The following is a 24,449-nucleotide window of genomic DNA, read 5'->3' as shown; positions in this document are numbered from 1 at the left end:
CCCCCCCGTCCAACCCATCTCAGGTTAAAATATAATTCCCAGGCCTCACTTCAATCCTGGCTTTGAGACCAGGGATCTGTATTATTTTTCTCCTTTTTAATGTTTATTTAGAAAATTTAATGTTTATTTTTGAGAGAGAGAGAGAGAGAGACAGAGTGTGAGCGGGGGAGGGGCAGAAAGAGAGAGGGAGACATAAAATCTGAAGCAGGCTCCAGGCTGTCAGCACAGCCCAAGGCAGGGCTCCAACTCACAAACCGTGAGATCATGACCTGGGTTGAAGTCAGATGCTTAACCGACTGAGCCACCCAGGCACCACAATGTTTATTTATTTTGCCCCTCACAAGCAGAGGAGGGGCAGACAGGGGGGGGGGGGGGGGGGGGGACACAGAGGATCTGAAGCGAGCTCTGTGCTGACAACAGTGAGCCCCATGTGGGGCTCGAACTCAGGAACCAGGAGATCACGTCCTGAGCTGAAGTTGCCCACTCAACAGACTGAGTCACCAGGTGCCCCAGAATCTGTATCTTTAACGAGTTCCCAGGTGATTCTGATGTGTCTGAAAGCTTCGGAATCTAATAGTCTGCATTCCCGCTCAATATGGCAGTGGTTCTCAAACTTCGTCTGTCTCGTTAAAACAGATTGGTGGGCCCCGCCCTCAGAGATTCTGATTCAGTGGGTCTGGGGTAGGGCCTGAGAGTCTACATTTCTACCCATTTTCAGGGTGCGGCTAGTACAGCTGGTCTAGCACCACACCCTGAGAACCACTTCTCTGGTGTGTTTAGAAGACCTATTCACCTGCTGCCAATTCACCATGTATCAAGCCCTGTGCAAGGCACTTCACATTCATGCAGCCGTGTGACATTAAGTATTTACCGTATTTTCCAGATAAGGAAAGTAAGATTCAGACAGGTTAACTCACTTGCTCAAGGTCACACAGCCAGGAAGGATGGGTTTTTCTGAGTTGGCTGTATCTCTTGTGCACTGCTAATTATCTGCCCCCTGAGGGTTTTGCTTGTCTCTAGAAGTCAACCCCGGCACTCCGTGAAGCCTGAAAAGGTACAGGAGAGGGCTTTGAGTCCCGTTCCCACACTGCCCTGGGTTCAGGGGACTGATTTTGCTGGGTGCCAGGTTCTCTGCTCAGAGAGTTCATGAGGAAGGGACTGAGAAGCCACCTTGTGTGGTGCTGACCCCTACTTCCTTTGCTCCCGCTCACATCGAGAGTGGAAGGTCCTGACTTCTCCCTGATTGGTTCCAGAGTCTCCTGGACATTCACCAGGGAATGGGAGGAGGGAAGGACACAGAAAAGGATGGAGTCAGGGCCATCAGAGAGGAGAAAGGAGAGGCAGTGCCGCACAGGTGCCCCGGCACCTGTCGGTACTGCCTGGAGGTATTGCCCCAATAAGTCCTGGGTGGCAGCCTGTCCTCAGGGGCAGGGACACACAAGTGGAGCCACAGCTGTGGATGGGGTGGAGAGGAGAGCAGGTAAAGGACAGTGTGGTGAGGGAAAAAACAAATCTGAGTAGGCTGTTAGGGACGAGGAGAGTTCTCACCTGTGACTCCCAATTCCTGTCTATTTCACACCGGGCTTCTCCCCGGTCACCTCTGAACCCCCGCTTTCTGTGGGGTAGACCCGAGACAAGGAGTCAACATCCCGTCTGGACAGTGCTTAATCTCCCCTGGTTCTCTCTTCCAGCCCCAGGCTTTGTGTTTCTCCCTGCTTGCTTCTGGGTCTTAAAGGTTTTCTTGGGGAGGGGAGCAGAGTCAGGGAGCCAAAGGCAGGACCCCAAAGGGAGTGAGTCTGAACCCTGAAGCCCATCGAGTGGACAGGCCAGGACCAAGTAGTGCATACCCAATGAGTCAGCCTTCCCTACCCCAAACATCCATTGAACACCTCTGCGTGAGGGGCACTGTGCTAAGGTAAGCCTGGGACCCTGGGACACTGCCCAGGGAGGGGGCGGGGACTCAGGGAAGGCTTCTCTGAGGGAGGGGGAGAGAAGCTCTGAAGGGGGAATGGGAGCAAGCCAGGTGAAGAATGTGGGGGAACAACTTTCAAAACTGAAGAATCAGTATCTGCAAAGGCCCAGGGGCAGGAGGAAATAAATGGAAACCAACCAAGCACACTGGAAGTGACAGCAAGGGGAAACCCAGAGAGATGAGGTCAGGCAGGTGGACAGGGACCACCGCCAGGAGCTGAGGTAAGGGGATTGGATTTCATCCTAAGGGCTACAGGACACCCTGAAAAGGACTTACATGAAGAGACGACGTACTCCCAAGTTACACCGCAAAGATCTCTCTAACCCCATATAAAATTTCAAAACTGTATTTGTTTGGTGAAAAATAAGAGTAAATAAGCTCATACCTGTTAGAATGTCTGCCACCAAAAAGACAAGAGGGGTTCCTGGGTGGCTCAGTTAAGCGTCCAACTTCAGTTCAGGTCATGATTTCTCAGTCCATGAGTTGGAGCCCTGTGTCGGGCTCTGTGCTGACAGCTCAGAGCCTGGAGCCTGCTTTGGATTCTGTCTCCCTCTCTCTCTCTGCCCCTCCCCCACTCACACTCTGTTTCTCTTTGTCTCTCTGAAAAATAAATAAACATTAAAACACATTTTTAAATTTTTTTTTTTTTCAACGTTTATTTATTTTTGGGACAGAGAGAGACAGAGCATGAACGGGGGAGGGGCAGAGAGAGAGGGAGACACAGAATCGGAAACAAGCTCCAGGCTCTGAGCCATCAGCCCAGAGCCTGACGCGGGGCCCGAACTCACAGACCGTGAGATCGTGACCTGGCTGAAGTCGGACGCCCAACCGACTGCGCCACCCAGGCGCCCCAAAAACACATTTTTAAAAAGACAAGAGTGGGGCGCCTGGGTGGCTCAGTCGGTTAAGCGTCCAACTTCGGCTCAGGTCACCATCTCGCGGTATGTGAGTTCGAGCCCCGTGTCGGGCTCTGTGCTGACTGCTCAGAGCCTGGAGCCTGTTTCAGATTCTGTGTCTCCCTCTCTCTCTGACCCTCCCCCGTTCATGCTCTGTCTCTCTCTGTCTCAAAAATAAATAAATGTTAAAAAAAAATAATAATAAAAAAATAAAAAGACAAGAGATTATAAGTGTTGGTGAGGGTGTGGAGAAAACACAACACTTGTGCACTGCTGGTGGGAATGTCACTTGGTGCGGCCACTATGGCAAATGGTATGGAGGTTTCTCAAAAATTAAAAATAGAACTACCATCTGATCCAGCAATCCCACTTCTGGGGATTTATCTGAAGAAGAAACAAAAACACTAACTCAAAAAGGTATCTGCACCCCCATGTTCATCATAACATTATTTTTTTCATGTTTATTTATTTATTTTGAGAGAGAGAAAGTGAGCAGGGGAGGGGCAGAGAGAGAATCCCAAGTAGGCTCCATGCTGTCAGAGCAGAGCCTGATGCGGGCCTTGAACTCACCAACCGTGAGATCATGACCTGAGTCAAAACTAAGAGTCGGATGTTTAACTGACTGAGCCACCCAGGCGCCCCCATCATAACATTACGATAGTCAAGACATGGAAGAAACCTGAAGCTCACTGATGGACCAGCTGAGGTAAGGGGATTGGATTTCATCCAATATATACGATGGAATATTATTCCACAAAAAGAAAGGAAATCCCGCCATTTGTGACACCATGGATAGACTTTAAGGTCATTGTGCTAAGTGAAATAAGTCAGAGAAAGACAAATACCATAAGATCTCACATCGATAATGAATAAACTTTAAGAAATTAAATACATGTCAAGTAATTTTTTAAAAAGTGCCACCTCTATGTGCGAGAGCTGAATAAATGGCATATAGGCACTCAATATTATATTATTTCTGATGACTGCATGTGAATCCACATTCTTTCAAAATAAAAAGTTAAAAAAGAGGATTGTGTTAAAACATTTGCAACTCATATCACAGAAAGGCTTAATGCCCTTCATATATAAAGAGCTTCTAGATATCAATAAGAAATAATAATAAAAACAAACGTATTCAGCACATACTATGTGGCAAGTACTATTCTAAGATTTTTCTGTGCATTAATTCATTAAATCCTCACAACATTCCTACATTACCTCCATTTTGCAGATGAGGTGACTGAGACACAGAGAGGTTAAGTAACTTGCCCAAGGCCATACAGCTGGTAAGTGGTAGAGCCAGGACTTAAAACCTGGTAGTCTGGCTCCAGAGTGAAGGCTCTTAAATTCGATATTAAACTCTGTGGGCCTCTAGAGAGGACCCATAACCCAGCCGAAAAACCTGTCGGAGCATATAAATAAAGGAAGAACAGCTGGGCCTATTTTTACCACATGGGTAAATGTAGAGGCAGAGAGAAAGCCAGAGAAGGGTAGTACAGACCTGCCCCTGCATCCTGGGGACCAGCCTTCTTAGGGCCTCACCTGTCCCAGCTTGGGCCAGCCACCGTCACACCTCAGTTGTGCCCTTGCACAGACTCCTTCAACACAAAACATTGAGCCTGTCTTGCAAAACCCGCCCCTCTACAGCCACTCACTGCAGGAGGCACTGAGGGAAAGGGAAACAGGCCATGACTCAGCTTTCGCAGGGATACAGCATCCCAGGTGAGGTGGGCAGACAGGTGTGGGACAGGAGGGCTCAACTCGTGAAACAAAGAGGTCTAAGAAGGGAAGAGGAGATTCCTACCCTTAGGCCATTCCCAGCACCCCAGAATGACCCCACGGGGCAGATAGGCAGCTCCAGCAAGGGGCAGACAGCATTTTCAGCCCTGGGATGTACAATCTTTTCCTTCAGTTAATCTCAGTCTTGCCGCTCCTGAGGGAAAAATGGAAACAAGTGAAAATATAGCTACAGATACCCGCAAGTACATACAGGCACACACATCTGTGTACATGCAGCTACACACACACCCTGTCTGCATGTCTGAGAATAACTGAGGCCAAAGCCTTCGTGCCTGTAGGGGAAGTGAGGGCTGGCTCTCCCTCCTCAGGGCTCAGATATGACAGCGGATGAGGGTGAAGCAGGGAGAGTGACGTGGGTGAAAAGAAGATCTGGTGTCCAGGGCTGAGACTTTTGTCTCTGGGTTCAAAGGTTTAAACCAAGAATGTTTTCCCTGGGTTCAACTCTCTTCGCGGCAGCTTTGGCCTGTTAGGAAACAAGGTTGAGGGAAGTTGAAGGCACCATGTATCTCCCCAACCCTGAAGGCTATGTGGTGGATAAAGAGAGCACAGGACTCAAAGCAGAACCCCTGGAAGCTGGCAGGGAGCACAGCAATCAGTTGCTTCAATTCATTATTTTCTTGGAAGAGCCTGAGGCCCAGTGAAGAAAGGTGACCAGCCCACGTCCTGCGGTGAAGTGGTAGCAACACTGAGTCCAGAACCAATGGCTTTTGACTCTCTGTCAAGTGCTCTTCCTGGTACTCGCTGCACATGGCATTCTTGGTCATTTCCAAAATGGCATGGCGCCCACAAGACAGCTGGTGGGAGTGTGCTTCCCACATAATAGGTGAAGGCTTACTTTCTGTTTCATTCAGTACAGTTTTGGGCCATGGGGATAGTAACCGTACACTGTCACTCTTAACTGTTATAATAATAACAGCCTACATTTATTGAGTCCTTATACTGTGCTGAGCATCACTTCCTGGATCTTCATGACAACCCTGTGATACAGGTACAACTGCTTTCCCCATTTTACAGATGAGGAAACCAAGGCTCAGAGAGGTTAACAGATTCACCCAAGGTTACACATCCAGGAAGTGTTAGTTTAAACCACTTCCCATGCATTTCACAGCTGCCTCGCAAGTACACTGGTAAATAAATATAATTTCAGATACTGTTAAGTACTAGGTAAAGATAAAGCATGGTGAAAGGCAGAAGATGGCCAAACGGTGGGTCTCTCCTGATCTCTAGGTTGTCAGGGAAAGGGTTCCTGAAGACGTGGTGACATTTGTACAGAATCCAGACTGGCAAGGAGCCCACCGTGCCAAGATCTGAGAGAAGGGCATTTTAGACAAAGGGAACAGTTTGGATTTTCTTCCAAGAATGATTGGAAACTACCGGAAGGTTTCTGCAGGGGTGTGACACGTTTTGCTGTGTGGTGGAGCCGGACAAAAGATTTGGAATCTTCAGGAAATCCGATGATCTCGGAGGAGAAGGGGAGATGGGGCAGAGAGCAAGGGCATGTGGGACCAGCACTCTCATTTTGCTGCCCAAATTCCCAGGGCCCTTCTAATAGGATGGGTAAGCTTTGAAAAGAAAGAAGGACGGTGGTCCCAACTCAGACTATCCCTAGTCCTACCACATCTGCCTCATGGGGTGGAACAGATTTGATGGAGGAGAAGGGCCTGGGGTCTGATGGGGATGGGAGGGGAGGGTGTCCAAGGTGGGAGTTTTTCACAAGACTGTCATCAGGAGGCAGATTTCTGTGGAGGTCACTCTGTCCCACACTTCTTTTTGCCAGGAGAGGGCTGGGGTGAGTAAGCATCCTTCCCCACAAATCACTACCCCCAGGAGATTACTTCTGCTTCCCTCCCCATTGGGAAGTTCCTCTCCAGGGCTCTAGGCTGGATTATTTAGGATTTGGAGGAAGGAAGCCACTTGGGTGCACTGAGACATCTGGGAAAAGCAAGTTCTGTGGACTTGTCTTCCATCCCGCCCCTTTCTCTCAAGCAAGTCTCTGTTCCCCTGTTTGGCCAAGTCAAGACAGGACTCCATCATGTCTGGGGAGGGAGAGAGTGGTGGGAGGTGCAAACAGCTCCCTTGGCTGCTGGCTGAACTCACCTTCTTCCTTTCCTCCCCTCCCACTCCCAGGATGTTAAAGAAGCCAAAGAAAAATGAGAGCAGTATTCCTTCCCACAAGCCCACAGGCTCAAGGCTGGAATGGCTCCTGGGCCTGTAGCTACTTGCAAGGCTATTTGCCAGTGACCCTCAGGGGCACCCTTAACCCTGCTCCACCACCCTCTCACTGAAACCTTAAGGTCCCCAGTAGGAAGAGGACTTGGAGGGGCTGATCCTGAATCTTAAACAGTGAGGCAACCATTCCAACCTCTGGACACAGACCCTGTACCAATGCCATTCAGGCCCAGAATGGTTCCTGGCACATAGGGAGATGTGAGGAATAATTGGTAATTGAAAGCTCCAGAAATGAGCCACTGTGTATCAGCCCGTTTTGAGGCCACACCTGAAAACAGGTTTTGACTTCGTGCTAACTAAACTCAAGACAGATTCCCAGTGAAGTCACTTAATGCACTGAACGCCTGCAGTGTAACAGGTATGTGTGTGTATGTTTAACATGTATGTTACATGTCCCCTCTGAGCTGGACTCATTAATTGGATCAATGAAAGCGGCATGATCTTATTAAACATGACCCTTCTGTCCCTGGTTTCTCTTACAAAAAACGGAAGCAATAATACCTCATCATAAAGCTGCTATGAGAATTACTTAGAACAGGACATAAAAAATAATTGCCATAGGTACTTAATAAGTGGTGGCTGGTATCACTGTGGCTGTAAAGGTTGAGGTGCGGTGGACAGCTAATAGGCTCAGGGTAGCAGAGCTATAGGACTGGGCAGCCAGGTGCAGTTCCCGACTTTTGGGAAAGATGCCCCGGATTCCCAGCAAGGGGGCCCAACTCCTCCAGAGCAATGAGGGATCGGGAAGCGGTGAGGGGAGTAGTTTGCTGACTCTTCTAGTGAATTGGGCGCTTCCAGCAACCCTCCCCGTTGCTCCTCATTACCCCCGCCCACCCCCTATCCCCCAATCCCCGCTTTGCTCCCGCCCACCGCCTATTCACGACTAACCTCTACGTGAGCAAGGCCCAGCAACACAGCCAGCCGCACCCTCCCTCCTCCTCCCCTTCCCCCCTACCACCCCGCCCCGGGGCCTCTGCTGTCATCCCTTCCTCCTTCGCCAAGCCACCCCAAGGCCCGTGAACACTGAAATCCCCTAATTTTGCAGACTTGTGACATATCCCTGCTTTTCCTTGGGGAGCCACCTCTGCGCCTCCGCGTGGACCAGCAAAAGGGCGGACTAAGTCCTAGAGGGGACCTGCGGTTCCACGGACTCCTTCCTCTTGCCTCCCGCCCCCCCCCCCCCCCCCCCCCCCCCCCCAACCGCCTCGGCCTCCCGCCGGGCCGTTCGCCCCGGGGCGCCAGGCTGACACCCTACCGGGAAGCAGGACTCTCGGCCCTGGGGCGCCTTTGCCCAGCCGCCGCACCCCCCCCCCCCCGGTCTCCCCTGCGTCCCCGCGCTCCCGCCCCCGCCCTTGGCGCCGCTGGGAACCCTGGGAGGTGTAGTTTTGCGCCGCTCTCGGCCGGGGCGCGGCCAGCTGGGCCTGCGTGCCTTCCCCACCGTCGCTTGTCCGGCTCCCTCGCTGCGGCGGAGCCCTCGAGCGCCAGAGGGGCTCGTCAGTGCGCTGGCCGTTGGAGCCGGCAGTTTCTAGCAGATCTTTGCCCTCCGGCTTTACACAAGCCACTTAACCTCTGCAAAACACCCATCTTGTAAGATTGCCCGGGAGAGCATGGGCTCAGGACCTGATGCGAGGTGGCGTGTCTCTGTAAAGGGTGCTGCTGCACTCCGGGCCTGGCAGGGTTGCCAAAGGCAATTCAGCCCCTGGAGGTAGGTTTGGGCCTAGGGCCTGGATGTGTTGATCCCCCCCAAAGCCCCCTCCCCCAAGCCCACAAATTTCTCCCTGGCATATTTGGGGCAGGACCTGAGGTGCCCCCTCCGAGTTCCCCTCATTGCTTCTGGCTATCCACAAACACACTCTCCATTTACTCAGAAATATCTGATATTTATTTCCCAACTTTTGATAATTTTTTTTTTTTTTTTTTTTTTTTACAAATTGAATAAATGGAATGAAGGGGAATAAGTGGGACCCCACACCTGGGCTTAGGCTCCCGATGAGAGAGGTGACAGTATGAAAACTTCTCACACACAACTCCTGGCCTGCTGTCCTAACCTCTCCTATCAACCTTACCTAAGACTGAGGTGGGGCTTTTTGAGGATGTGGGGTTCCCCCCTAAAGGGGACTCCGGGCATCCTGTTTCAGGCCCTGAGCCGTGTCAGGCTGGGAGCCAGTGTGGGCCCGGATGTGGCGCCGCCTCCGCCTCTCCTGCCTGCGGGCCAGCTGTCGCAGTTGTCTCCGAATGACCCACAGTATCAGGTACACTTCCCGCAGCATCTCAGCTTCTGACGTATCCACTGGGGACCCAGACCTCATTTGGGAGGAAATGGAGGTAGAACTCACAGATGACTATGAAAGAGAGAGAAATGTGCATAAGTAGCTTGGTCTAGGGAGAAACCGCTGGTGGAAGCACTGCCAGATAAACAGCAACCGCCTGTCTAGTTCCACCTCCTCCATCGGACCTCGCTCAGGCACTGCCTCCTTCAGGAAGCCTTCCCAGACTGCATTGGATGGTCTTTGTCTCCACCCTTATGTTTGGCCCATCTTGTGGCATTTCGTACACTATTTGTTCTGTGCACCTGTCTGCCTTCTACACTACAATGTGAGCTCCTGAAAGATAGGGACCATGTCTGACTCACCTTGGAGTCCTCACTAGGGCTTCATGGGGATTGTGTTCAAATGAAGGTCAGAATGGCACCCGATCTCTATCTCCAGTCCAGAGCTCCCTCCTCACCTCCAGGCCTGTATATCCCACTGCCTCCTAGATACCTCCGTGCAGATGTCCTACTGGCATCTCAACTCATCTTGTCCCAATGCCCTAAACTCCTTACTTGCTCCCCTGTGTGCTCTTGCTCCTTCATTCTCCATCCCAGGGAATGGCTCCAGCCTGCTCTGACTTCTGTCTCTCTCCCTTCACCATCATCCAGTCAACCAGCTGGTGCAACAATTCTACCTCTTAAAAAAATTGTTTTTTAATTTTTTTAATGTTTATTTATTTTTGAGAGACAGAGAGAGACAGAGCATGAGTGGGGGAGGGACAGAGCGGGGAGGGGGGGGGGGTTAGACCCAGAATCTGAAGCAGGCTCCAGGCTCCGAGCTGTCAGCACAGAGCCCGATGCCCGGCTCGAACTCACAAGCCGTGAGATCATGACCTGAGTGGAAGGATCCACCCAACCGACTGAGCCACCCAGGTGCTCCCCCCAAAAAAAATCTTTAATGTTTATTTTTGAGAGAGAGAGGGAGAGAGAGAGAGAGAGAGCATGTACAAGGCAGAGGAGGGGCAGAGAGAGGGAGACAGAGGATCCGAAGCAGGCTCTGTGCTGACAGCAGACAGCCCAATGCAGGGCTTGAACTCAAGAACCACGAGATCATGACCTGAGCCAAAGTCAGACACTTAACTGACTGAGCCACCCAGGTACCCCAACAGTTCTACCTCTTAAATATCCTGCCTCTCCTCTAGTCCTTTTCTGACCTGCTCTCTCCACAGGGCAGCCAAGTGAACTTTATTATTATTATTATTATTATTATTATTATTATTAAATGCTGTAATACTTCATTCAAGGCCAAAATAAATTGGTTTGGTAGTGATCTAGACACTTCCCTTTCTATTATTTTTTATTTTTTAATATTTTATTTATTTATTGGGGGACGAGGGGCAGACAGAGAGAGGGAGAGAGAATCCCAAGCAGGCACCACACTATCAATTCAGACCCCAATGCAGGGCTCGATTTCACGAAACATGACATCGTGACATGAGCCAAAATCAAGAGTTGGATGCTTAACCAACTGCACCACCCAGGCGCCCACAGGCACTTCCCTCTTTAAAATTAAGTTTCTGACTTTGAGATAATTATAGTCACATGCAATTGCAAGAAATACCAGAGTCCTCATAATATTCTTTACCCAGTTTGCCCTAATATTAAAATCCTGCGAAACCACAGTATAGTATCATAGTCAGGATACTGACATCCATAGTCCACTGATCTTATTCACACACCTGCTCCCCCACCTGTTGCTTGTACTCATTTGTGTGTGTGTGTGTGTGTGTGTGTGTGTTGAATTCTACCTGATTTTTTCTCACATACACAGGTTCACCTATCGAACTGCCACAGTCAACATACAGAACATTTCTATCATCACAAGAATTCCTCATGTTGCCATTTTATAAACAACCTACCTCCCCCCCCCCCCCCCCCCCCCCCCCCCCGCCACCGCCAAACCCTAATCTCTGGCAAGCACTAAACCAGGAATCGAGTCTTCATTTCTACAATTTGTTATTTCAAGAGTGACATATAATACAAATAGAATTATACAGTATAGCTATAACCTTTGGGGATTGGTTGTTTTCACTCAGACTAATTCCTGAGACTCATCTACTTCAATAATTTATTTCTTTTTATGGCTGAGAAGTAGTCCACAGTATGGATATATCACAGTTTAACCGTTCACCCAGTGAAGGACACTGGGGTTAGTTTGGGCTGTTATAAATAAAGCTGCTAGGAACCTTTCATGTAGAGATTTTTGTGTGCACATAGTTTCATTTATCTAGAATAAATGCCCAAGAGTACAATTGCTTGGCATAAGATAATTACATGTTCAGTTTCATAAGAAACTATCCAACCGTTTCCAGAATAGCTACCACATATGACAGCAGGCAAGCTTTCTAAATTAAAATCTGATCATACAAGGGCTCCCATTGCTCTTAGGGTCAAAGCCAAACTCCACAGATGGCCACTCACTCTGCCTTGCACAAGTTGGCCCTTGGCCCTAGGATTGCCCATACCCATCACTTTGGGCCAGCACCTCCCTACCCCAGCCCACTTGCTATTCTGTCTTCATGGAATGCTCCCCCCACTCCCTCCTCAACCCACCTGAGGCAGGCCCAATCCTTCAGGCCTCAAGTTTCACCCTCTCTTCTTCTAGGAAGGCCTTCCTTGACTTCCCAGGTCTGGATGAGATGTCCCTTCCCTGGGCTCCCGCAGACCACTGACCTCCCATGTCACACCCTTAAGACACTGAACCCCCAATGCCTATGACCTTGTCTGTAGCTCCCTTGGCTCCCTTAGTCCTGTTCACCCTGTATCCTCGGTTGCCTGCCTCAGTGCCTGGCACTTAGGAAAGGCACACAAAATAAATGCTGAACAAGTGATGGGAGGGAGGAATGAATCATAGGGGCTCTGGGAGGGTGGGAGGACCACTGGGAACTAGGGAAATATGGTGCTAACCTTCCAGCTGCACATTTGCCAGCCGCTCTGCAGGGCCGAGACCATGAGCATGGAGACAGACTTGACAGCTGTCCGGGGCAGCTGCAGCAGGGATCGGGCCCTATGACCCGGCTCCACCTTAGCCCTATCTGTTGCTTTGGTCAACTTGCAGGCATCAGCCACCTCGGGGGACTCCTCCATCTTGGAAATCTTAGCCTCTTTGCAGGGCTCAACCAACTTGAAAGTCTCAACCACCTTGGGAGTCTTCTCCACCTTCAATACACTTTTCTGGGAATCATGGTGTTCCAAGAAGGTTGACTTAGCTTTTTGTTTCCAGAAGAAAACCTAAGAACCAAGACAGGGAGAGGAAAGACAAGAGGGGCACAGTGGTCGGCAGAAAGGCAAGCACAGAAGGAAAGGGGCAGTAGGTGTCCCGGCCTCCTCCCCAGATGGGTTCCCGTGACCTCCAGGAGCAGCACCTCCAACCCCAGCATGTCATGAGGATGGAGCATTCTCTGAAACTCACCCAGCAAGTAATCTTTCGCCAAATCCATCGGAAGAACCTCATAACCACCGTCATTTCTCCCAATACACAAGCACCAAGTAGGGGGCAGGACAAGCATTTGGTACAAAGGGTGGAGGGGACCAGGCTGCAGGCCAGTGGCCACCACCTAAGGGGTCTCTTGGAAGCTTCAAGTGCAGCCAAGAAGAAAGAAATGGAGAATCTAGGGGGAAAACTTTCACCAACAACTCATCCTAAGCCTTTCCTCCCCTCCCTGAGACAGGGAGAGGAGTCAAAGTGGATGAGAACTCAGAGGAAGGCAGAGTTCTAGCCCATTGTGAGAGCCTACCTACCCCTGACCCCACCCCCCGAGGCCCTTCCAGGATCCCCGGAACCAATCCCGGAGCCCTCAGTTCTCCTTCCCCCAGGTCCAGGGAAGGGAAGCTAACATTTATTGAGCACCTGATACTCACTGGGCATTTCCCAGGTATGATGTCATGCAATCATCACAGCAACCCTCCAGTAGGTATTACTGTCAGAGCCATTTTACCCGTAGGGAAGCTGAGATTCAGAAAAAAACAAAGAACCTGCCCAAGGTCATAAATGCAGGGAGCCAAAGGGTGGAAAGTCCAACCTGGGTCGGCCTCCAGTGTCCCACTCTCCTTCCACAGGTCCCCTTTAGTCTGGGGTCAGGGTGCTCTGAGACAGTTGGCTGCTGCTTCTCCCCCTTCCCCACTAGATGGGGTCCTTCTCTCTACCTGTCTCTGCAGCCTGGGATGGGAGCCCAGCCCAGGCTCTCAGGGAGGGGCCTGCTCACCCACAGGGCCCGTCCTCAGCCAGCTGGGGGTGGAAGCCACAGAGGGCCAGCCAGGCCTGGCGAGGGCACCGTGTGCCCGGGGAGCCTGGCCCACACCCAGCGCTGAGACAAGGGGCCCATTCAGGGCCCCCGGCCCCGCCCCCAAGCCACCACCGGGATCCAGCCCGCAGAGGGGACACGCTGGGAAGCTGGGGGTGGATCCTGCACAATTACCAAAGGCCTCATTGTTTCCCTGCCCCCCCCCAGCACGTGGGCTGACGCCCCCCTCCTCCCCCCTCCACTCCCTCTGTCTTGCCTGCCTGCCCCTTCCCAGGACCCAGGCCACTGGCTTCCCCACCCTCCCCTCACCCCCTTCCACAACTCTTTTTCCGGACCACTCTGTCTGAGCCACATTCAAACCTTCCCAGTCTGCACAAGATCTCTAAGGGAGCCCACGGCCTCAGTCTTTCCCCCACGAGTGGAAATGCCACTGCAGGCCCCATCTGGACACAAGCAACGAGATGCCAACCTCCAGATTCAAGTTTCTTCGGATTTTTTTTTAATTATAATTATTATTTTAATAACAACCTGAATCCCAGAACTCGCAGACTGTCCATATGCCCTCCCCTGGGCAGAGGAGAGGGGGTACTTTGAGGGAATGAGGTGGGGATGGGGTGTCTGCCAGGGAGACTCCAACGCCCCCAGCCATCTACTGCCAGGGGTCCCAGAACACTGACACCTCGGGAGGGAGGAGGGCTCCATCTAACACCCCATCCTGAAGCCCTCCCTCCTCCTTCAAGGCCTGGAGATGCCGCAGCTCAGTCCCTGGGCACTAGGGGGAGATTGAGGAAGAGTTGTGGGGGGCGGGGACAGGCCAATTCTGAGCCTTCAACTCCCATCCCCAGGGATCAGGAGGCATTAAAGCTGCATAGGAAGAGGGGGCAGGCAGCTGGCACAAGGCCTGGCAGCTGTGGGAGCCCCCAAAGGCACATTGTGAGGGAAGGGAGGCTCAGACGGAGGGCCCATTGGGCGCAGGGGGCCCAAGCCGTGGGACCCCCGAGGAAGGCAGCTGGGCCAGCTGCTCGGGGCTGGCCAGGGCACGCAGCAGTCCATTCTCCTGCTCCAGCGCGGCATTCCGCTCGGCCAGGTCTCGGATCTGCTCCTTCAGCACCTCCACCTCCTCCCGGACCGCAAACATGAGGTGGGACTTCACCAAGTCCTGGGGGCCCGGGACAGGCAAAAGGTCAGGGGTCCCAGGCCACCCCAATTGCCCAGTGCCTCCAGGGTCTGGGTGTGAGAGATGCCCCTGCTCCCAAATGATGAAGGACCACAGGAGAAGCAGCAAAGCAGGGAAGCGGTGGGGAAGGCGGGGGGCACTGAGCGGAAAGAGGGGACAGAGACAAAGTTAGGGCTTAAAGACAGAGATGGGGGCTGGGTCAGAGACCAAGGGAAATCAGGAGTTCAGGTGGAGATAGGAGGGGGTGAAGAACCCAAGGGAACCCAGCTGGGAGTCAGATGAGGAGCTGGGAGTTAGTATTCCCTAATGAGGACAGCAGAGGACAGGCAGCAGGACATGAGCTGGGACCACCTGGGACCAAGATGGCTTCTCTTACCATGGCTTGTTCGATCTTGTTGTCAATGCCAACCAGGCTTCCGGAGCCGCTGGGGAGACACAGGGAGATGAGAGGTGAGGGGGAGGAGCAGGTGCCAAACCAGGTGCCTGGACACCGCAGCCAGCTGCCCTCCGGGTCCTTCTCAGAGCAGGCTCTGGCCTCCTCCACAAGCCCCATTCACTGCAGCCTCCCACCCACACCCCTGTCTGTACCTGTGACAGTAGAGAATCAGGGAGAGGAGGGTTTTGTCCATCCCCCGGCGGGGTGAGGGCCACTGTCCAGGCCCCCCCAGGCCCCGGTGAGGTGGGGGTGCAGATGCCCCTCGGATGGGGGATGCTCCCCGAGGAGAGCAAGGAGAGGAGACACAGCCCCTTTTCCGGGGAGGCCCTGGAGCCATCCCCACCACTCGGGTCTCATACGATGACACCAGGGACTTGACAGAGATGCCTGGCTGGGCCATTCCCAAGGGAAAGGGCTTTAGGCAACCCCCAGAGGGAGAGGGCTGTATCAGATGGACTGCCTGGGGGGCTCAGAGCCCCCCGGGGCAGAGCGGGGTCTGGCTGGTGCCAGGCAGGCGGAAAGGAGACAGTGCCTAGGGGGTGCTGGTCTGAAAGATATACACCGCCCCCCAGGGCAAAGCCTGGCTGCTATTGGCTCCTCAAGGACACGGGGACCCCCTCCCACCAACCTCCATGGTGGGCGGGAATTCCCAGACACGGTCAGTGCCAATGTCCCCTTCTCACCCTGGCACCAATCCCAGAGCAGAGGGAAGGGGGCAGGCTGAGGGAAGTCAGCTGGTGGGCTGGGTCGGGGGAGGGACTCTGGGGCCTGAGGCTTGGGTCAGAGAGGGGTGTGAAGGGTGAGGGACAGCCTGGCCTAGGGAGACGTCCCCACTTCTCCACCCATCCCATCCCCTCTGAACTAACACTGGTCTCCCTCAAGCCCTCAGCTCCACTCTGCTGGGATGGGGGTGGGTGGTGTGGTGTTTCGGATTAACTTGTCATCTTCCTTGGACTTGTAAGCACCCCCTGCCCCAGACACAAAGCCCACATCATGGGTGACCCTGGGGCCTGGCCAGAAGGTCTCTGAGGGAGAAGAATGGAAAGGTTACCAAAGCAATGAAAACAGAGCCCTGATAAACAAGCACAGCCTATGGATCTGGAACCGGGGTCTCGGGTCTGGGGTCTTGGAGGGAACAAAGACTTGAGGGGAGGTGGGAAAGTGAGGCTGGAGATGGGACATGGAGAACTGGAGCAAGCGTTTTGAAGGCCCTTGGGAGCCAATGATAGGGGAGAGCAGGCCTGGCTGCAGTTTGTTAAGCGGCCACCAGAGGTCGACTCAGGCCCGGCCGAAGGGTTCCAGGGCCGGCCTCAGGATCCCTCAAGCAAGTCTGGCCCCTCTGAGGCCAAGGGAGGCCAAGAGTCTGCACAAGCCTTTCGGCTTCGCCCTATCCCCCAAGTCTCCCTCTTGTCACCACTTGGGTCTCAGCCTCCTGCTTCATGCCCTAGCTCATGACCTGCACCTGACCAACCTCTCCCTCAGCCACCTCAGCCCTGGGGCCACCTCTACACCCAGGCCCGCCCCCCTTGTGCTGCAGGATCACCCATGGTCCTGTCCTCCAGCCCTCAGCTTTGCCCCCCTCAGAGTGGGTGATCTCAACATGCGGCATCCTGCACTCCTGCGCTCCGGTTGCAAGCCCTTTCCCCTTTCTCCTGATGGTCGGTTCCAACTCACTTCCCTGTGGGGGGGAGTTAGCACTCAATTCAAGGTGACCCTTGGATGAGGCCCTGCAGCCAGGAAGGGAGCACAAGGGAGCTGGGAATTTTCCATTTCCTGTCCAAGCTCTGGGTGCAGAAGGCGCTGACAGGTGGAGTAACCAAGGGGGTGACAGGGCCTGAGAGAGCAGGACAGGGTGGGATGGGCGAAGGACACCAGGGACTCCTGGGGTTGGGGGGACAGGACAAGCTTAAGAGTGGAGGGTGAGCCAGCCAGCTGGAGAGCCGTGGCAATTTTCAAGCTATTTCAATCTGAGACACCTGGGTGGAGCCTGGGCCACCACAGGTCACCGCCCCCTGCCCCCCTCCCCAGTACACACAAGACACACAGAGACCAAAGAGGGGAAGATTCACAGGAATAGGAACCCTGGCCTTGCTTGGCGGACACTCAGGTAAAGATGCCAAGTAAGTTGTTTGTTCTTGCCAGAAATAAAGGAATAATACAACAATAAACATTTGTTGGCTGATAGATGACTATCTCCTGTTTGTCTAGTGCCGGAGAATTTTTGACAGCACTTTCCACTGTCACATTCTAACGTTAATACTTCAAGGGACCAGGACTCTGGCCGGCAACCCAAACGCTCCCCTTGAGAGCGCCCAGAGCAAGCAAGCTGCAGGCACTGTGCCGGAATCCCTGGGCAGGGCCAGGACCAGGAAGCTTGAAGTTAGCTGGGTGGGATCAGCCCCCACCGCAAACCCAAAAGGCGACCGTGTGAATTAGAACAAAATGCCCCCCTTTTCAAGACACTTAGTGCCATCTTTCAGAAAACTCACATGACTTCCAAGTTTTGACAGTGATTTCAAATGTGAGTGGCGCCCCCTGGGGTTGTGCATGCATGGTATGCACAACTGGGGACTCTGGCTCTGTGGGACCCTTGGGTCTTGGGGCAAGGACAGCCCTAGAGGCTGGTCTTCCTTTTTGAAGGTCAAATGAAACATCCTCAAAATGAGAACCAGATGAAGAAGCGGGACACCTGGAAGAGGTGGAAAGGTTCTGATTCTGGGGACAAGGGCCAGCTCTACTCCCTAGCTATGTTCGGAGGAGCCCGCAGGGGATGGGCCTGAGGCCAACAAAGTGGCATCCGGCTGCCCTCTGTATACTCCCTCCCGGATCTGTGGTGCCTTTGGGGTGGGGCCAGGCCAGAGGGGGGGGGGGGGCAGGGGGGTTGGCTCCTTGCCCAGCTTGGGAGAGCTGTCCCTGCCTCTGTCCTGGAGAGAAAGGGCATCCTAGAGAGGGCTGCCTCCTCCTCTTCTCTTGGGACATAGGCATCCCAGTAGGGGAGTGGAGAATGTGGCTTTGGGGTCAGACCCAGGCTCCGAATGCAGTCCTGTCACTTACTAGCTCGGTGACCTTGAGCAGGTTTCTAAAACCTTTCTTCTCTGAGTCTCAGTTTCTTCATCTGGAAAGTGGGGATCATGGGGTTGCTTTAGTGAGGTGAGAGGTAGCACCTGACCCAACGGAGGCACTAGATAAATAAATGTACTTTTTCTTTCCCAAGTCCCTGGGATTCATTCCCTATAATGCCTGGAATCCCCATGCTGGCCATCTACCCACACATTCCCTCATCCACCCAACTATTTATCCATCTATCCACTTATTCAAGTACCTTCCAACTGCCAGGCCCTGTTGTGGACACGATGGTTCTTGCCACCCAGCAGTACATGAGCAGTCTGAATTCACCAGGCACCCTCTGTTCTCCTATCCCCAGATTCTGAGATTGGCAGGCGTCCCCCATTTCCCATCTGAGATCCAGGCACTCAACTCCCCAGCCCACTTTCTCTTTGAAAGGGAGATTCCATGCCACTTAGACCCTGTTCTCCTGCCAGCTCTGGGCACACCAGAGAGGTGAGGTGGGGGCCACATGGCTCATCCCAGGGGACCAAGGGGAATGGCCCAACCCAATCCTACTGGCCCAGCAGGGTGGGGCAGGAGAGGGGCTGGGTTGGGCCAGAGCCCCAGAGGCTTGGAGTGGAGCAGGATAAAGTGAAGCCTGGGTGCCTGACCGGTCAGACTGGGGTGTGGGGAGGGAGTGGGACAGAGGGAGGGAGGGACAAGCCAAAAGAATAGAGCTGAGGACGCTCCTGGAGGCAGAGCCCTCTAAGAAGGAGAAGTAGGAGGTTGGCTCTGAAATCAACATGGGTGGGGAGGGACAGGGAGCCCTCATGCCAGGGAACCTCCCAGTGGGAGGGAATAAGGGTGGGAAGCTCTGAGAATAGCAGCCATGGGGGCAGGTGACTCCCCGGCCCTGGCCAACCTCACACCTCACCTCACACATTCCTGAGAGCGGGGGAGCCCAGAAGCAGCAATGCCCTGCCCCACTGTGTCCCTCACTCTGGAGGAGCCACCACCAGGCCCCTCGCCCTCCATCCCACTGGCTCCTGGCCACCCCTTCTCTTTCCTCTCTGCCTCCCGCCTCTCCCCAAGGCTACAAGCCCTTTTCTTTGGTGAGACTTAGTCCCTGATTCAGGGTGGGATGGCGCCATGAAAGACACAAGCAGGCAGGAGAGACTCCCTTCTAGAATAGGTCTCCCCATCACCCATAAAACTCAAGGCTAAGCCCCACCCCTTATTTCCTTCCAAACAGGAAGTCCCTCCCCCCAGAGCCTCAAACAGGAAGTCCCACTCCTCCCTCCAAAATAAAAGTGGTGACTCCCAAGCCTTTCTATCAGTCCCCAGCCAGAAGGGAGCTGCGTGCCTATCTGACTCGCAATTTCGTTCCTCCCTTTTCAGCTTGCTGACATTCCTATGTTGAAACCTGGCCCTCAAAACAGGAAGTTCTGCCCACCGTGCCGCCAAACTGAACGCACATTCTCCCCTGAAGGGCAAACTCCTGCAGATCCTGCTCTCCTGTGCCTCCCCTGTGCCCCACAGCCATCCTCTCCAGGCTCTGGCTTGGTGGCTGCAGGGAGGACTCAGCCCTCCTGGTGTTCCGAGTGCAGAGAGCAGAACCTCAGGGACGTGCTTTCTTGGCACTAGAAGTCCTAGGATCCTAAAGTAGTGTACACAGTGTCTAAGGATGTTACCTCCAAAGGCTGGCGTTCCATTCTCCTCAGTAGGGAGAAGGAGGTGGGAACCCGGAGGAGACCCACTCCCTATTTGCCTCTCCAGCGCACTTGCCAGTAAATTCTTAGGGTTGGCCAAATGATCGCTAAATCTGCAAGAGCTCTGGAATTTGACAACAATGACTCCCTTCAAACTCTAAAAAAAAGTCTATGATTTGACAATCCTAAGCCAGGGAGTCCCACCCAGCTCTCTCCACAGAGAGGGAGTGGGTCCCAAATCAACTTTGCCCAGTGGTTGTGCCCAGGCCAGGTTTCACTGTTGAAGAGGTCCTCTCCAAGTTCAACTTGGGGGAAGGACACCTACCAGGCAGTTTCATGCAGTTGGCCCAGGTGCTGGGTGGAGATCCAGAGCCCACCTACCTATCATCATCGCTGTCCAGGTGGCCACTGATGGCCAGCATGGAGCGGGCCAGGCTGAGGCTCTGGGCTGCTGCTGCTCCAAAGGGGTCTGGAGACTTGTGAACCAGACTGGCATCGGGGAACAAGTAAAGGGCTGGGGAGCCGGGGCGAGAGTCGAGTGGGGGCACCTGGAGGCAGAGAGGTAGGAATCATCACATCAAGCGCAAGAAAAGAACCGGCCACCTTACAGCTTGCCTAGTAGTCTTCCTCATCTCTCCCCACATACATCCGTTCTCTTCCGAGGACCCAGGAGACCTGACCCAAAGCCCTTCTCTCGCGCCCAGGTCTGGTGGAGGCATTAGGCAGGTATCAGAGGCAAGGGAAACAGTGTGCATCCCTAAGACTGGGTGTGAGCAGCTTCCAAAAAGTGGCTCACGGGGTACTAGAGTACTAGAGAGGGGGTCTGACAGGCACTCCAGTACCCTTCCACCAGCTGAACCAGGACCCCCCAATCAGAGGCTAGTCAGAGAGTGTCTGGGCCTTCTGTCATCTGACTTACTAAAGCAACTCAAATGTCACTTCCTCAGAGAGGCAGTTCCCCATCACTGGACTAGTGAATTCCACTGAACTGTTCTATGTGTGTTTTTTTGTTTGTTTGTTTTTTTATAGCACCTAATAGTATCTGAAGTTAAAGTATTTTTGCCTCCCTGCTACTAAAAGGTAAGCTCTAGAGGGTAGAGCTTATACTTTGTTCAATAACTATTTGTAGAATGAATGAATCCTCAGAAACTGGTCCCCCCCCCCCCCCCCCCCCCCCCCATCTTTTCTAGTCTCTACTCTCAAACTTCTCAGATTCAGGTGAGGTTCTGCTCCTGCACTGGGCCCTGGGGGTGGGGGGAGCGGTTAGGTTGCGGAGATGGGGGGGGGAGGTGGAGCCTGGGCATGGACCCACACAGCCCAACAGGCGCTGGGGGTGGCTGCAAAAGGGCGGGGGCCACAGGAACAAGACGCCTCTGTGAGGCCCCAGGAGGCCCCTGCTTCTCGGAAAAGCCAAGAACAGAGAGTCCAGAGTGGTTAGAAGGACAGAGCAGAGGAAGGGGGCCCAGGTGGTGTCCCCCCGCCCTCTCCCAGCCTCCCTCCTGAGAGAGAGGAGCCAGACTTCGGGGCACGTGCACACAGGATGTGGGTTGAGGAGAGGGGTCTGGGGGCACTAAGGACAGATGGGCAGGGTCTGCAGGTCCAAGGGAAGCTTGGCCAGGGCTTAATGACAGAGGGACTGGGGCAAAGGGGACTTGCTTTGTAACAGCATGGGGACAGGGACCAGTAAAGGAAACAGCATCTTCTCCCCTGGAGTAAGAACTGACTCAAGAAAAGTAGGGGGCGCAGCATGAGAGATGTGAGCTTGAGGCCAGGAGGGGGTGGGGGAGCCGGTCCTGACCGGTCCTGACAGGGCCCAGACATCCAGTCCCAGGTTATTTTTATACTGTGGTTTGTGCCCAAGGCCAGGAAGGGGGAAAAGTTCTCATTCTCACACTCCCTGCCTTTTCTTCTGCAGTCCAAGGTGTTATTTTCTCCTTCAGGACAGACACATCCATCCCCCACACCCCTGGCTGCCCACCCCCACCCCAGAGACCCAAGCATCCTGCCCCCCAGCCCAGACTTGTTCCTCTTTTGGAGACAGGAAGCAGAAAGAGCAAAGGATTTAACTCTCTCTGGGCTGCTTCCTGCTTTTCTCCCATTCCCCAGTGGCCACCCCCAGTTATCAGTCATGGAGAGGCCTAGATGCAGGGTCCCAAGACACACAAGTCAGCCAGGGAGACTGTGGGATGACCACTTTCTACCCCTCCCTGCCAACCTCGGCAGCTCCCAGAGGCCCAAGCACCCAGCCCCACCTAGGACCTCCACCCTCAATGCCTGAAGCCAGAAGGGGTGAAACTAAGACAGAAGGTAAGGGCCAAAGTGAGGAGGCCACATCTCTGTGATGGAGAGACAGGACTGGGCTATTAGGAAACGGAGACCTGGGCCAAAGGTAACGAATTAAAGGCTAAAGAGAAAGAAAGAAGGTGCAGAATGTAGGGGAAGAAGGAGCCTGAGAAAGAAAAGAAAGTCTGTGTGGGGAGAAGGATGGGCTTCCCAGGGAAAGGGCAGGAAGAGAAAAGAGAGGCTATCTGATGGGACAGACAGGTGGGGAGAGGGTGGCATGGAGGTGGAGGCAGGAAGGCCCAGGCTGAGATGGGCAAGCACCACCCCTCAGGTGTCTCCCCCACCCCAGAACCCAGCTCTTACCTGCCCCATCTCCTCTGGAGTGACCAACTCCATCCTCAGCCGCAGGGCTCCATCCTTTGACCGGGACAGGGGAGGGGTCCCTGTTGCTGAGCCCCCAGCCTCCGCTTCCACCCTCAGGGATGGCAGGGGCGTGGCAGCCCGGGATGGGCCCGCGCTATCCCCAGTCCGGGGCTCTGGGGGGCGCTGCTGGGGTGGGGAGGCTGACAGTGGGGGTGTCTCCACCTTGGCCTTACCAGGCATTGCCAGCTGGCCCAGCCCCCCGGTTAAGGAGCGGGCCTGAGGTCCAGGGGAGGTGGGGGGCGGACGGAGCCAGGAGGTGGGGCCCTGAGACAGGCCCGGCTGTGGAGTTGGGGCACCCAGGCCCAAGCTGGCCAGCTCCAACCTGGAATCCAGAGATCTGCCCCCAGTGCCTCCTGAGGCCCCTCGAATTCCCTCCAGGAGCCGGCCAAAGCCTGGGGGCTCCAGGTCTCTCTCGTAAACATCCACACACGTCCAACGGCCTCGGCGGTAAGGCTCTCCCAGGCCGTGGGGCAGCTTTACCACCCGGAAACGGGAGGCAGGGGCCCCAGGCGGTGGGGAGCCATTCCGGGGGGGTGCTCTTGCCCCCCTGCTCAGGGTTGGGCTCCCCATTAGGCAGGCGGGGTGGGGGCCCAGTGGGGGTGGGCAAGGCAGGGGGCTCAGAACCCCCTGGGCTCCCTGGGCCCTCATAGTCCGTGGTGACGCTGGTGATTTGGAAACTACTCTTCTTCTTGCCCCCACTCATGGTCCCTGGGGCTAGGACTCGGCCAAGGTGGGCGGGGGTGCAGCTGGGGCTCCTCGAAGGGGCTCAGGCACCCCTGGAACAGGGGGGCCACATGGCGGGGGCATCAGGGCCCCTGGGGACATCTGGGTCCGACATGGCCGGAGGGCCCTGCAGGAACTGGGGGTGTTGGGTTGGTGAAGGGAGCACAGGGCAGGGGAGGCGGCAGGAGGTGGGGGCAGGGGCAGGTTTTTCCTGCCACTGGCGCTGCCCAACTCCAGAGCTGAGTTTGCAAACTGGAAAAAGAGAGAGAGAGAGAGACTGTGAGAAAGCTGTGGGCAGGCCACCTCTGGGGCTTCCTCTCTGGGGAGCAGAATGGGGGAGGAAGGGGAAACCGCCAGAGACCCAGAGACAAAGAGACAGAGACGAAAGAGACCAGGAGATCCCAGCCGTTCCACAGAGTAGGAAGAGGCAGCCCAGACCCAAAGTTGGGCATTTCTTCCCTGGGATTCAAACTCGCAAGACCCAGTTACCCGAGGGCGGGGGGCTCCAGGGCCTTGGTTGAGCAGGGGTGAAGCAGTTTTTCAGCCTGGCCCCGCCGCTGAGAGGCCTCTGCCGGGTGTCCGGGCCCCCGCACCCCAGCTCCCCCATCCCTGGGGCAGGCCCTGCCCCGCTGCCCCAGCGCCCCGCCCAGCCCAGAGCCATACCTCTCGGCCTCGGCCACCGAGCTGGGCCGGGGGTCCCGGCCGCCTAAGATGTCGGGTTGTCCTTCCCCTGGGGCCTCTTGGCCCCAGCAGCGCGGGGGGCGCAGGCGGGAATCAGAGGCTGTCCAGTTCTCTTCGGGGACCGCACTTTGCCCCACAAGGCATCTCAGTAAAAAGTTTGCTCTCCGGAAAAGAAGGATCCCCCGCCTCCTTGGTGGAACCCAGGCGCGGCCTCTGAAGCCCCAAGGGTCTCCAGACCGGTGCGGGAAGAGGCGGCTCTGCCCCCCCCGCCCCCCGCCCCCGATCCTCCAGGTGGAGCAGCCTGGGTGGTTGAGGCGAGTGGGTCTCCCAAAACTCCTCCGCGTGGCACGGCTGGGTCTCTCTTCGCTTCTCGGCTCCGGTCGGTTCTGTCTCTCTGCCTTTCTCTTTCTGGGCTGTTGACAACCCCCACACCAGGAAGTCCTGCCTCCTCGGGCCTGCTGACTGCTCCTCTCCTCCTCCTCCTCCTCCTCCTCCTCCTCCTCCTCCTCCTCCTCCT

General features: G+C 54.6%; 2 protein-coding genes and 1 long non-coding RNA gene across 4 annotated transcripts in view; all 3 read right to left on the bottom strand.

Moving 5' to 3' along the window:
• The window catches only part of LOC125928249 (uncharacterized), a 14,161-nt gene extending 5,974 nt beyond the window's left edge, over positions 1-8,187 (bottom strand). Inside the window, exons 1-4 of one of the 2 annotated variants that reach the window (XR_007459603.1) lie at positions 8,153-8,187; positions 4,673-4,801; positions 2,358-2,572; positions 918-1,046 (exon numbers count right to left, since the gene is read on the bottom strand). This is a non-coding gene — a long non-coding RNA (uncharacterized LOC125928249). Of the gene's footprint in view, positions 1-917; positions 1,047-2,357; positions 2,573-4,672; positions 7,732-8,152 lie in introns of those variants that run through there. The other variant, XR_007459604.1, reaches the window with a different exon arrangement.
• Positions 8,188-8,790: 603 nt separating this feature from the next.
• SPACDR (sperm acrosome developmental regulator) lies at positions 8,791-13,647 on the bottom strand. The gene is made up of 3 exons (XM_049638859.1): positions 12,621-13,647; positions 12,116-12,439; positions 8,791-9,239 (listed from the first exon to the last, which is right to left on the bottom strand). The coding sequence occupies exons 1-3, from the start codon at positions 12,672-12,674 to the stop codon at positions 9,006-9,008; spliced, it is 612 nt and encodes a 203-aa protein (XP_049494816.1). The 5' UTR covers positions 12,675-13,647; the 3' UTR covers positions 8,791-9,005.
• A 281-nt stretch (positions 13,648-13,928) lies between these two features.
• TSC22D4 (TSC22 domain family member 4) lies at positions 13,929-24,417 on the bottom strand. The gene is given in 6 exon segments (XM_049638858.1): positions 13,929-14,611; positions 15,006-15,054; positions 20,204-20,370; positions 22,469-23,059; positions 23,061-23,503; positions 23,915-24,417. Coding segments are annotated over 5 exon segments (1,188 nt in total). The 5' UTR covers positions 23,232-23,503; positions 23,915-24,417; the 3' UTR covers positions 13,929-14,401.
• Between the last annotated feature and the right edge of the window lie 32 nt (positions 24,418-24,449).

The sequence above is a fragment of the Panthera uncia genome, chromosome E3 (genome assembly GCF_023721935.1).
Source record: "Panthera uncia isolate 11264 chromosome E3, Puncia_PCG_1.0, whole genome shotgun sequence".
Classification (NCBI taxonomy): domain Eukaryota; kingdom Metazoa; phylum Chordata; class Mammalia; order Carnivora; family Felidae; genus Panthera; species Panthera uncia.
Note: the sequence above shows the minus strand (reverse complement) of the source record. Positions and strands in the feature narration are given on the sequence as shown.

Coding starts and splice junctions, on each gene's coding strand:
- SPACDR (XM_049638859.1), bottom strand. CDS start 12,674: ATGACGGTGGTTATGAGGTTCTTCCGATGGATTTGGCGAAAGATTACT. Junction 12,440..12,620: donor GGCGAAAGATTACTTGCTGG/GTGAGTTTCAGA, acceptor CTTGGTTCTTAG/GTTTTCTTCTGGAAACAAAA. Junction 9,240..12,115: donor GGCAAATGTGCAGCTGGAAG/GTTAGCACCATA, acceptor TCTCTTTCATAG/TCATCTGTGAGTTCTACCTC.